The sequence below is a fragment of the Taudactylus pleione genome, unplaced genomic scaffold (assembly GCF_031769625.1).
Source record: "Taudactylus pleione unplaced genomic scaffold, aTauple2 ptg000278l, whole genome shotgun sequence".
NCBI lineage: Eukaryota > Metazoa > Chordata > Amphibia > Anura > Myobatrachidae > Taudactylus > Taudactylus pleione.
The window spans coordinates 3,646,839-3,660,316 of record NW_028284680.1 but is presented as its reverse complement, the minus strand read 5'-3'; the positions used below and the strand labels follow the sequence as shown (position 1 = coordinate 3,660,316).

Genomic DNA, 13,478 nt, shown 5'->3' with positions numbered 1-13,478 from the left:
CCATGTGTGAGATAAATTAGATCTAAACATAGAATTTGACGGCAGATAAGAACCACTTGGCCCATCTAGTCTGCCCCATTTTTAAACATATTGTTACTTCAACCCTTATTGATCCTTACTTCTTCTGAAGGATATCCTTATGTCTATCCCATGCATGTTTAAATTGCTCTACTGTCTTACCCTCTACCACCTCTGATGGGAGGCTATTCCACTTGTCCACTACCCTTTCTGTGATGTCATTTTTCCTCTAATGTCCCCTGAACCTACCACCCTCCAGTGTCAGATCATGTCCTCTTGTTCTAATACTTCTCTTTCTTTGAAGAATGTCTCCTTCCTTTACCTTGTTATAACCCTTTATATATTTGAACGTTTCTATCATGTCCCCCCTTTCCCTTCTCTGCTCCAAACTATACATAATAAGATCTTTTAGTCTTTCCTGGTACGTTTTGTGGTGTAGACCTTGCACCATTTTAGTTGCCCCTCTTTGTACAGTCTGTAATGTATTAATATCCTTCTGGAGATATGGCCTCCAGAACTGAACACAGTATTGGAGATGAGGACGTACCAAGGACCTATACAGTGCTATTATCACTTCTTTCTTTCTGCTACTGATTCCTCTCCCTATGCAGCCAAGCATCTGACTTGCCTTCCTCATTGCTTTGTTACACTGTTTGCTTGCCTTTAAGTCACCTGAAATAGTGGGCCTGATTCAGACCCGGTCGCGAGCGCTGTGCACTCGCAACCGGGTCGATGGTGGGCCAGTGCGCATGCGCACGACGGAGCCGGCTCCATCGTGCGCATGCGAGATCCGGATAGCGACAGGCAAACTGTCGCTCCGGGTCTCGTACCAAGGGGGCGTGCTGTCGATGTTGAGTGACAGAACGCCCCCTTTGGAGGGCGGGCCGGGGGAGTGGCTGCCCAAACGGAGGCGTTCCCATGTGAACGCCTCCATTTGGGGCCGGCCCCACTGACATCACAAGTGATGTCAGTGGGAGAGATTTCGGCTCTGTTAGAGCCGAAATCTCTCTGGGGCTTGCAGCAACGAGACCCTACCACAAGGGTCTCGTCACAATGATCTTGACCATCACGAACATCTTCCTGGCCGCTCGCTATACCCACAGCTATGCGAGCGGCCAGGAGGCTGTTCTAAAAAAAAAAATAGCCCGGCCCTGATTCAGAGTGAGCGCTCTGTCAGAGCGTCCGGCTCTGAATCAGGGCCAGTGTCTCCTAGATCCCTTTCCTCTTCAGTACTTTCCAGTATAGTGCCATTAATACTATATTTAGCCTTTGGATTTTTGAGACCCAAGTGCATGATCTTGCATTTTTTGGCATTAAACTGTAGTTACCACATTCTTGACCATTCCTCTAGTCCAGGGGTTCCCAACCACGGTCCTCAAGGCACACTAACAGTCCAGGTTTTAAGGATAGCCATACTTGAGCACAAGTGACTTCATTAGTACCTCAGTTATTTGATTTAACCATCTGTGCACAATCATGGATATCACTAAAACCAGGACTGTTAGTGTGCCTTGAGGACCGAGGTTGGGAATCACTGCTCTAGTCTACCTAGATCAGTGATCGCCAACCTTAATTGAGGTGTGAGCTACTTTAGTAAAATGAAACCTCATGAAGAGCTACTAAAATTAAAGAAAAAAAAAATCTGGCTAATAACCGAACAATTGAAGGTAATCTAAGGAAAATGTAAAAAAAATGTTTAATAGAAAACAACAATGCATTTAATTATTACAGTGATATTGTTGTAGTTTGTAAATAAAATTTATGCACAGGCACATTTCACTGTTAATTACCAGCTCCAAGGAGGTACATGCAGTAGATCCTGTATAAGCAGGGCTGCTGTGTGATTTTCTGGCAGGGCAGGGCGGGAGTCACTCACTCTGCCGTAGCATAGACGCCGTGGGTGGTACCACAGTGAAGCACAGCTGCGGCAATCACCTGACGTGCTTCCCTGTGTCCTCACCCATGGTGTTGACACCACGGGGGAGCACGTGTCAGAGGTCACTTCCTTCTAGTTTACTCAGTAGTACTGAGGCTAGGTGAGCTACCAAAATTAAGACCGCGAGCTACCGGTAGCCCTCGAGCTACGGGTTGGAGACCACTGACCTAGATCATCAATCATTTGTTTTACCCCTCCTGGTGTGTCTACTCTGTTGCATACCTTTGTGTCATCTGCAAAAAGGCATAGCTTTCCCATCAATACCATTTGCAATGTCAGGAGGCTAGATTCAATATCCATCTAGGAGATCAATCCTGGAGGGGTAAAGGTAGCCACCATGTGTGTGATATGTGCTGCAAGATAATAAGATTTTTATATCAGGTGGACCCCTTCCTCCACTGGATATAGGTTTCTTTTAGGTATGTTTGAGGAGATTCTTGGGGGTCTGCTGCAAGTACTGTAAATTGAACATGAGGTTTCTGAATGTTGTTTAACAAAGTTAGCGGAACTGTGACGGCGAGCTTCGGAAATAGCTACTACCACCTAGAGATATAATAGCTACAACCACCTAGGGATAATAGCTACAACCATCTAGGGATAATAGCTACTACCATCTAGAGATATAATAGCTACAACCACCTAGGGATAATAGCTACTACCATCTAGAGATATAATAGCTACAACCACCTAGGGATAATAGCTACTACCATCTAGAGATAATAGCTACTACCATCTAGAGATATAATAGCTACAACCACCTAGGGATAATAGCTACTACCATCTAGAGATAATAGCTACTACCATCTAGAGATATAATAGCTACAACCACCTAGGGATAATAGCTACTACCATCTAGAGATATAATAGCTACAACCACCTAGAGATATAATAGCTACAACCACCTAGGGATAATAGCTACTACCATCTAGAGATATAATAGCTACAACCACCTAGGGATAATTAGACTACAAGAGGTTAATTCAGCATGAAATTTGGGGGGGAAAAAAGGAGGAAAATGTTCCTGATAAACAACTTAATATTTAGAAGTTATAAACGCTCCCAAGCATTTGATCACGGTTAAAAATTGTTACTAGAGATTTTTTGTCCTGAAGGGAGACATGTAGAAGCATGGACCCTAATCTGCTTTCACCAGGATAAAGATGCCTAGACTGGTAATGGTGTCAAAGGGTGCTCCATTAATCAGGATTTCGGCTGAAGAGTATAAAGCCAAAAAACATTCCAAAACTCTCCAAGAATACCCACACACATAACAAGAAATAAGGTGACGCAATGAAACATGCAGGTCAGGTAGTCAGGAGAACATCTACATTATAGCATGAATTACATCGCAAGACCTAGAACTATTGGAATGCAGCCCTGGAAGGTAGGTGCTGTAGGTGTGGAGCGCACGGGTGGGGAGTCTGAGGGATAAAATTCTTTGGCTCTCATCCACACTCATTATCTGATACCAGTCACGGTTACAGGGCTGTATTCAGGTTGCACCCACTCTGTGAAATGCCCTCCCTCGTGCAACACGACATTCCTCTAGCATCCAAACCTTCCAGCGTTCCCTGAGAACTCACCTATTCAGGCAGCTAAGAGCTAATCAGATTCCAGAACCACCACACAAACTCCATAAGCTGTCCTACCCAATTACATCCCCTCTCTACAGCCCACACATATCCTCCATAAGCTATCCTACCCAATTACATCCCCTCTATACAGCCCACACATATCCTCCATAAGCTATCCTACCCAATTACATCCCCTCTCTACAGCCCACACATATCCTCCATAAGCTATCCTACCCAATTACATCCCCTCTATACAGCCCACACATATCCTCCATAAGCTATCCTACCCAATTACATCCCCTCTATACAGCCCACACATATCCTCCATAAGCTATCCTACCCAATTACATCCCCTCTATACAGCCCACACATATCCTCCATAAGCTGTCCTACCCAATTACATCCCCTCTCTACAGCCCACACATATCCTCCATAAGCTATCCTACCCAATTACATCCCCTCTATACAGCCCACACATATCCTCCATAAGCTATCCTACCCAATTACATCCCCTCTATACAGCCCACACATATCCTCCATAAGCTATCCTACCCAATTACATCCCCTCTCTACAGCCCACACATATCCTCCCTAAGCTTTCCTACCCAATTACATCCCCTCTATACAGCACACACATATCCTCCCTAAGCTTTCCTACCCAATTACATCCCCTCTATACAGCACACACATATCCTCCATAACCTATCCTACCCAATTACATCCCCTCTCTACAGCCCACACATATCCTCCATAAGCTATCCTACCCAATTACATCCCCTCTCTACAGCCCACACATATCCTCCATAAGCTATCCTACCCAATTACATCCCCTCTATACAGCCCACACATATCCTCCATAAGCTATCCTACCCAATTACATCCCCTCTCTACAGCCCACACATATCCTCCATAAGCTGTCCTATCCAATTACATCCCCTCTATACAGCACACACATATCCTCCATAAGCTATCCTACCCAATTACATCCCCTCTATACAGCCCACACATATCCTCCATAAGCTATCCTACCCAATTACATCCCCTCTCTACAGCCCACACATATCCTCCCTAAGCTTTCCTACCCAATTACATCCCCTCTATACAGCACACACATATCCTCCCTAAGCTTTCCTACCCAATTACATCCCCTCTATACAGCACACACATATCCTCCATAACCTATCCTACCCAATTACATCCCCTCTCTACAGCCCACACATATCCTCCATAAGCTATCCTACCCAATTACATCCCCTCTCTACAGCCCACACATATCCTCCATAAGCTATCCTACCCAATTACATCCCCTCTATACAGCCCACACATATCCTCCATAAGCTATCCTACCCAATTACATCCCCTCTCTACAGCCCACACATATCCTCCATAAGCTGTCCTATCCAATTACATCCCCTCTATACAGCACACACATATCCTCCATAAGCTATCCTACCCAATTACATCTCCACTATACAGCCCACACATATCCTCCATAAGCTATCCTACCCAATTACATCCCCTCTATACAGCACACACATATCCTCCATAAGCTATCCTACCCAATTACATCCCCTCTATACAACACACACATATCCTCCATAAGCTATCCTATCCAATTACATCCCCTCTATACAGCCCACACATATCCTCCATAAGCTTTCCTACCCAATTACATCCCCTCTCTACAGCCCACACATATCCTCCATAAGCTATCCTACCCAATTACATCCCCTCTCTACAGCCCACACATATCCTCCATAAGCTATCCTACCCAATTACATCCCCTCTATACAGCCCACACATATCCTCCATAAGCTATCCTACCCAATTACATCCCCTCTCTACAGCCCACACATATCCTCCATAAGCTGTCCTATCCAATTACATCCCCTCTATACAGCACACACATATCCTCCATAAGCTATCCTACCCAATTACATCTCCACTATACAGCCCACACATATCCTCCATAAGCTATCCTACCCAATTACATCCCCTCTATACAGCACACACATATCCTCCATAAGCTATCCTACCCAATTACATCCCCTCTATACAACACACACATATCCTCCATAAGCTATCCTATCCAATTACATCCCCTCTATACAGCCCACACATATCCTCCATAAGCTTTCCTACCCAATTACATCCCCTCTCTACAGCCCACACATATCCTCCATAAGCTATCCTACCCAATTACATCCCCTCTCTACAGCCCACACATATCCTCCATAAGCTATCCTACCCAATTACATCCCCTCTCTACAGCCCACACATATCCTCCATAAGCTATCCTACCCAATTACATCCCCTCTATACAGCCCACACATATCCTCCATAAGCTATCCTACCCAATTACATCCCCTCTCTACAGCCCACACATATCCTCCATAAGCTGTCCTATCCAATTACATCCCCTCTATACAGCACACACATATCCTCCATAAGCTATCCTACCCAATTACATCTCCACTATACAGCCCACACATATCCTCCATAAGCTATCCTACCCAATTACATCCCCTCTATACAGCACACACATATCCTCCATAAGCTATCCTACCCAATTACATCCCCTCTATACAACACACACATATCCTCCATAAGCTATCCTATCCAATTACATCCCCTCTATACAGCCCACACATATCCTCCATAAGCTGTCCTACCCAATTACATCCCCACTATACAGCACACACATATCCTCCATAAGCTATCCTACCCAATTACATCCCCTCTCTACAGCCCACACATATCCTCCATAAGCTATCCTACCCAATTACATCCCCTCTCTACAGCACACACATATCCTCCATAAGCTATCCTACCCAATTACATCCCCTCTATACAACACACACATATCCTCCATAAGCTATCCTACCCAATTACATCCCCTCTATACAGCCCACACATAACCTTCAGCAGAGATTGGAGATTACATCATCTCCAAGCATCCACTGTAACACCTGAAGACCAGAGTCTGGATTGAACAGCTGGTCCCGAGAGTAACCCGGGTCCAGCCAGTGTAAAAGGGGTAAAACCTGGCTCCAACCCGTGCTCAGTCCATGGTTAGTGTCCAGGATTGAAGCTGGGTTTTTGGAGGAAAAGGGATATTGGCAGTGACCAGATCATTCGCTACCTTAGTCAGTGAGGTCTCTGAGTGTTGGGTACGAAAGCCTGACTGAAGTAGGTGCAATAAGTTGTGTAAGTGAAGATAGTATGTGAGGCAGATGTAGGCAAGTCTCTCAAGTGGCTTGAAGGGGCATGGGAGCTGGGAGATGGGAGGGTAATTTGAGAGAGAACGGTGGTCAGAATTTTGTGGGTATTTTGGAATAGGATAACAGATTTTAATTAAGGTTAGGATGAGCGAAGGAGACCGATCTACACTGCTTTGCGAGGGTATAGGATGAGGAGGAGAGGTAGTACAGTAGGAGGATGAGAAGAGAGTGTAGATACTTCCCCTTCATTTGTGAGATCAAATGAAGAGAAGGTGGCAGAGGAATCAGAGAAGGAATTGAGCAGGTGATTAAATACAAACACTACAAATAAAAAAAATATTACAAATAAATGTACTTTGTTTTCTCTTGTACAAATCCTTCCTGTAGTAGTCCAAATGTAAATGTCAGTGAAATAATGTGAAGAAATAACCATAGGTTCATGCAATCAGCAGCGGCAAGACAGTGCTTCTGACCGGTATTTAAATCATTGTGTATTGTTGCACCAGCTGAAGAACCCGCAAGAGATATACCTCCCAACAGGTCTACTTGAGTTATGTGAACAATTACGTTATATACAGGACTATGCTCCTGGGGATGCAATCGGGAAACCGGCTGACAGGATCCCGACAGCCGGCTTCCCGACTGCTTTATCTAGACGCCTGCCAATTTCCCGACGCCGGGCACCGTGAGCGGACAGCCGCAGGGGGGGGGGGGGGGGGGGTAGGTTTAGCGCACCCGGGGGGGACTTAGGGTTAGGCACCCCCGGGAGGGTTGGCGTTAGGCTAGGGGGAGGGAGGATTAGGCACCCCCGGGGGGGGGGGGGGGATTTAGGGTTAGGCAGTGTACGACCATCATCTACCCGGGAGCTGCGGTCGCGCTGGCAGGGGAAGGCGAGTCGGGGGAGCTGCCGCTGCATGTGTACGGGCGGTCTGCAGACATATCCTTCCATCGGCTGTGCAGCACAGCCAATGCGATATGAGCAACGTTGTTCACAGACATATCGTCTGTACACACTGGCCGTCAGGTAGCAGATGTATCGGCCGATCAATTGATCGGCCAGTGAGTACACAGCATTAGGCCTAAGCAGCTGCAAGATGCGCAAAGATCTGTATATGGACCTATGCTTTATTGCTACTATGTGAAGCACAAAAATGCAGAACTTAAAATAATAATAGTGTATCTTCAATCCTACATGTGCTCCCCCCCTCCTCCCCGCAGTCTCCCCATAAACCAGGGATGGGGAACCTCAGGCCCGGGGGTCGTATAAGGCCCCCGGAATCATTTGGTCTGGCACCCTGAGCTTTTTTTTCTACTAGCCTCATCTGGCTAGCAGGGTGCCTATAATGGCACCATGCAGCCAAAATCTATACAGCAGTGCGCCTGGAGTGTGCTTAGGACGCTTCAGATGGTCACACCGCTGCCCTCACAGCTCCCCGGAGCATCCTCAGGATGCTCCAGGCATTGCTGTAATCACTGGCGATTGTGGCCACATCCCTGTAAGACATCACATGGAGGGGCCATGTCCAGGCACCGGGCCCGCGACTAATGTTATATATATCAAATTGGCCCTCGGCAGAAAAAAGGTTCCCCACCCCTGCCATAAACTCTGTGTCCTCTGTGATTCCTACCATTCCCCTACTCATCCCATGTCTGATCATTCCTCCAGTGTCATCTAACATAACTTCTGCTTCCCCATTGTTCCTGCCATCCTATCTCAACAATTCTCCAGTCTTCCATTACCGCCCATGAAAACCCACCAGTCCCATCCCTCCGATGCAGCGAATCCTTCGCCTTGGGTACAATGTTCTAAGCTAACATGAAATGTCCACTACTAATTTTTAAGTTAATTTGCTCTAATCTACAGACGGTTTGCTGGGAAAGCATTAGTACATAGCTTCTATCCAGGCCTGTACTTCCCAGCCCTTGGCCAAGCAACAAGATAATTGTCTAATTTCGCGAAAGACGTGGGCAGCTAAGTGTAACTAGATCTGGCCACTAGGTGCATGGGCTGACTAGTCATAGCCAGATCACTTCCTGTGTCACTGGGGCATGCCGGCATTCCCAAAAAGATCTCCAAATGTTCAATGGGATCATTATTTTGCACAGTTTTAATTTTGGAATCACACATATGGCCTCCTGTCAAGGCATCCGCGTCTAGCATAAGGTTTAACGATTCACAGAGTACAGCAAAATGAAAAAAATAAATTATATGAGAGAGAGAGAGAGAGAGAGAGAGAGAGCGCACTGTTGTAAATTGGGGAAGGTATGGGATGAAGGATCTGTGAGAAAAACAATAAATAGAAAAGACTAGACACAGAAATATCTAGCTCACATGTATATAGGTTAGATACAATACATCATTTTCCACCTGAAACCATAACAAAAATGTGCAAAATAACTAAAAAGTATATAAAAATATTTTACTATAAACCTAAAGACACCGGCCTACAACACCGACAACCTGGCATATTGGACAATGGACAACAGAGGTGTTCTTTTCCAGGGCCAAATTCCTCATACGAATGGACAGGAGACACTATTACAGATAATACCACCACAATGCAATATGTTCATCCACGAGTCGCATTTTAAAGCACAAACATTCCCATTCATCCCTCGGCTTGTGACAAATCATCACGTTCCAGATACAAACACATTGCCCCCATTCATGTCACTGGGACACGTTGTAGCACAGGGTTCATGCATGTAAAGGTTTTGAGGGGAAGAAGCACGGCCCTGTGTGCAGAGGTAATAATGGCAGGGCTGTGTGTGTACACCTGTCTGGTCCTGCCCTGTGTGCAGAGGTAATAATGGCAGGGCCGTGTGTACACCTGTCTGGTCCTGCCCTGTGTGCAGAGGTAATAATGGCAGGGCTGTGTGTACACCTGTCTGGTCCTGCCCTGTGTGCAGAGGTAATAATGGCAGGGCTGTGTGCACACCTGTCTGGTCCTGCCCTGTGTGCAGAGTTAATAATGGCAGGGCTGTGTGTACACCTGTCTGGTCCTGCCCTGTGTGCAGAGGTAATAATGGCAGGGCTGTTTGTACACCTGTCTGGTCCTGCCCTGTGTGCAGAGGTAATAATGGCAGGGCTGTGTGTACACCTGTCTGGTCCTGCCCTGTGTGCAGAGGTAATAATGGCAAGGCTATGTGTGTACACCTGTCTGGTCCTGCCCTGTGTGCAGAGGTAATAATGGCAGGGCTGTGTGTACACCTGTCTGGTCCTGCCCTGTGTGCAGAGGTAATAATGGCAGGGCTATGTGTGCACACCTGTCTGGTCCTGCCCTGTGTGCAGAGGTAATAATGGCAGGGCTGTGTGTACACCTGTCTGGTCCTGCCCTGTGTGCAGAGGTAATAATGGCAGGGCTGTGTGTACACCTGTCTGGTCCTGCCCTGTGTGCAGAGGTAATAATGGCAGGGCCGTGTGTGCACCTGTCTGGTCCTGCCCTGTGTGCAGAGGTAATAATGGCAGGGCTGTGTGTACACCTGTCTGGTCCTGCCCTGTGTGCAGAGGTAATAATGGCAGGGCTATGTGTGTACACCTGTCTGGTCCTGCCCTGTGTGCAGAGGTAATAATGGCAGGGCTATGTGTGCACACCTGTCTGGTCCTGCCCTGTGTGCAGAGGTAATAATGGCAGGGCTGTGTGTACACCTGTCTGGTCCTGCCCTGTGTGCAGAGGTAATAATGGCAGGGCTATGTGTGCACACCTGTCTGGTCCTGCCCTGTGTGCAGAGGTAATAATGGCAGGGCTGTGTGCACACCTGTCTGGTCCTGCCCTGTGTGCAGAGGTAATAATGGCAGGGCTGTGTGTACACCTGTCTGGTCCTGCCCTGTGTGCAGAGGTAATAGTGGCAGGGCTATGTGTGCACACCTGTCTGGTCCTGCCCTGTGTGCAGAGGTAATAATGGCAGGGCTATGTGTGTACACCTGTCTGGTCCTGCCCTGTGTGCAGAGGTAATAATGGCAGGGCTGTGTGCACACCTGTCTGGTCCTGCCCTGTGTGCAGAGGTAATAATGGCAGGGCTGTGTGTACACCTGTCTGGTCCTGCCCTGTGTGCAGAGGTAATAATGGCAGGGCTATGTGTGCACACCTGTCTGGTCCTGCCCTGTGTGCAGAGGTAATAATGGCAGGGCTGTGTGCACACCTGTCTGGTCCTGCCCTGTGTGCAGAGGTAATAATGGCAGGGCTGTGTGTACACCTGTCTGGTCCTGCCCTGTGTGCAGAGGTAATAGTGGCAGGGCTATGTGTGCACACCTGTCTGGTCCTGCCCTGTGTGCAGAGGTAATAATGGCAGGGCTGTGTGTGTACACCTGTCTGGTCCTGCCCTGTGTGCAGAGGTAATAATGGCAGGGCTCTGTGTGTACACCTGTCTGGTCCTGCCCTGTGTGCAGAGGTAATAATGGCAGGGCTATGTGTGTACACCTGTCTGGTCCTGCCCTGTGTGCAGAGGTAATAATGGCAGGGCTATGTGTGTACTCCTGTCTGGTCCTGCCCTGTGTGCAGAGGTAATAATGGCAGGGCTGTGTGTGTACACCTGTCTGGTCCTGCCTGATGCCGCTACCCCAGAGCTTATTATACATCTATATCACATTACAGCACAGAAGTCACATTACAACACAGTATACTGGGTCACGGCTATACACAGATTATTGCTGCTCTGTTTACATAGTGGCTACACACAAACAGTGATATACAATGTGACACAACACAGTCACTACTAGTAAGAAAGCAGACCAGTGACCCTAATAATTATCAGACAACCACTGTGCTCACCCTGAAAGCCTACAATGGCATAGGCACCCAGTGTCTGACAGCCTCCCATATACAATATGAGCACATCTGCAGATAAAGGCTCCTTTGCACGCAGGGCAGATGCTGCAGGAGAATGAAAGAAACCATCACCTGTAAAGAGAACAGGACCAGTCGTCACCAGCATCAGTACGAAAGGCTGCCGGGGAACAGAGGTCTTTTCCTAGCTCAGCATCCTATTCCCTGTATCTTCTCCGGGTCCTGCCTGCGTCTATTGCATTAGCTGGAATAGGCGATGGAACGTACAATGGTGATGATGGTTCAGGCTTGCTTGGGAGAAGCAAGCAATCCACCAGCTCAGCCCTGCCTCAGCTGCTCATGAATATTCATTGCCTCCACAGCACTGTTGACAAGAGAATAGTCACTCCCAGGGCGGGCAGAGATAGGCAGGAGCATGAATAGCTGCAGATAGAACCAGTGAGATGTGTCTAATTCACTGCAATCACAGCCGCGATTGTCCTCAGTGAGAGAGGGAGGGGGGTGCAGTCCTGGGAAGGCGACCAAAGCTTATGCCGACACACTGATAGGAATGGGGGGATCCGGGGTTTGTTTTTTTCAAATTTCAATCCCAGATCCCTGGAACCAGTATTTATCATCTGCTACTATATATTGCTGAACTAGGTAACGATGGGAGGCACGGCCTGTCACTGCATGCAGACACATTGATACCAGTAGCTGCATGCACACATGGATGCTAGGCCTGAATTAGGGGCTTGTGTCTGAAGCTCATTATTATAGAACACCAACGTCCTCTGCAGAGCCGTACAGAGGCCCTGATTCAGACCCGCTCGCTCTGACAGACCCGCTCGCTCTGAATCAGGGCCGGGCTTTTTTTTTTTTTTTTTTCAGAACGGCCTCCTGGCCGCTCACATAGCTGTGGGTGACCACCCACAGCTACAGCGAGCGGCCAGGAAGATGGTCGCGATGTTCAAGACCATCGCGACCATAGGGCTTGCGACGAGACCCTTGTGGTAGGGTCTCGTGGCCGCAAGCCCCAGAGAGCTTTCGGCTCTAACAGAGACGGAAGCTCTCCACTGACATCACTTGTGATGTCAGTGGGGCCGCCCCCAAATGACAGGCGTTCTCATGGGAACGCCTCCATTTGGGCAGCCACCCCCCCGGCCCGCCCACCAAAGGGGGCAAGCTGTCACTCCACATCGACAGCTCGCCCCTTTTGTTGCGAGAACCGGAGCGTCAGATTGCCCGTCGCTCTCCGGGTCTCGTGCATGCGCACGACGCATGCGCTCTGGGCCACCATCGACCTGGTTGCGAGCGCTCAGCACTTGCGACCGTGTCTGAATCAGGCCCAGAGCGCACTAACACACAGACCAGGGCCAACTTACCCACCAGTAGGTCTCTGGTCCTTAGGAGGAAACCTGTGTAATGACCAGCAAATCTATATAGCATGCATAAATCTGAATAAACTAGCAAAGTTACATACAATAAAAGTAAGTTATGAAGTAATAACACAAGCGAGTCTAGGTGCATGTCCACTTCATGTCCCTAGAACATGTCAGAAAATGCCAAGGACAAAAAGGGTTAAATGTCACTCGGCCGCAATTCAATGCGATGATGAATAGCCCCGGGAGGGAACTCCCTAAGATATTCAATTCAACGCGATGTTTGGTCCAACTAAAAGATTTGTTCTCGCACCCCCCTGGGGATGCGAGGAGAAATCCAGCCAGCTTAACGCCTCACGGCCGGCACTTTAGTCGGAGAATGCCGGTTCTTGCGACTATACACCCAGGTTAAGTTGCGAGGACCGGCATTCTCCAACTTAACAACGCGCCGAATTGTATAGCTTCGGGAGCTCCTTCCCGGGACTATTCGTCACTTTAGAAACCAACATCATCAGTCCATGCCTCATTGGCGGTATCAGTGTAATACACAACAATCAGACGTCCCCCAGCATTATCATCAA

General features: G+C 47.9%; 1 protein-coding gene across 6 annotated transcripts in view; it reads right to left on the bottom strand.

Annotated features, from left to right (window-relative positions):
* The window catches only part of FEZ1 (fasciculation and elongation protein zeta 1), a 140,489-nt gene that overhangs the window by 65,061 nt on the left and 61,950 nt on the right, over nucleotides 1–13,478 (bottom strand). Inside the window, exon 1 of one of the 6 annotated variants that reach the window (XM_088481778.1) lies at nucleotides 11,651–12,004. The exons of 3 other annotated variants lie outside the window; for them this stretch is intronic. In XM_088481778.1, coding sequence (XP_088337904.1) covers nucleotides 11,651–11,684 — 34 coding nt within the window. In that variant the 5' untranslated portion in view covers nucleotides 11,685–12,004. Of the gene's footprint in view, nucleotides 1–11,650; nucleotides 12,005–13,478 lie in introns of those variants that run through there. 2 more of the 6 variants (XM_088481774.1, XM_088481773.1) reach the window with 2 other exon arrangements.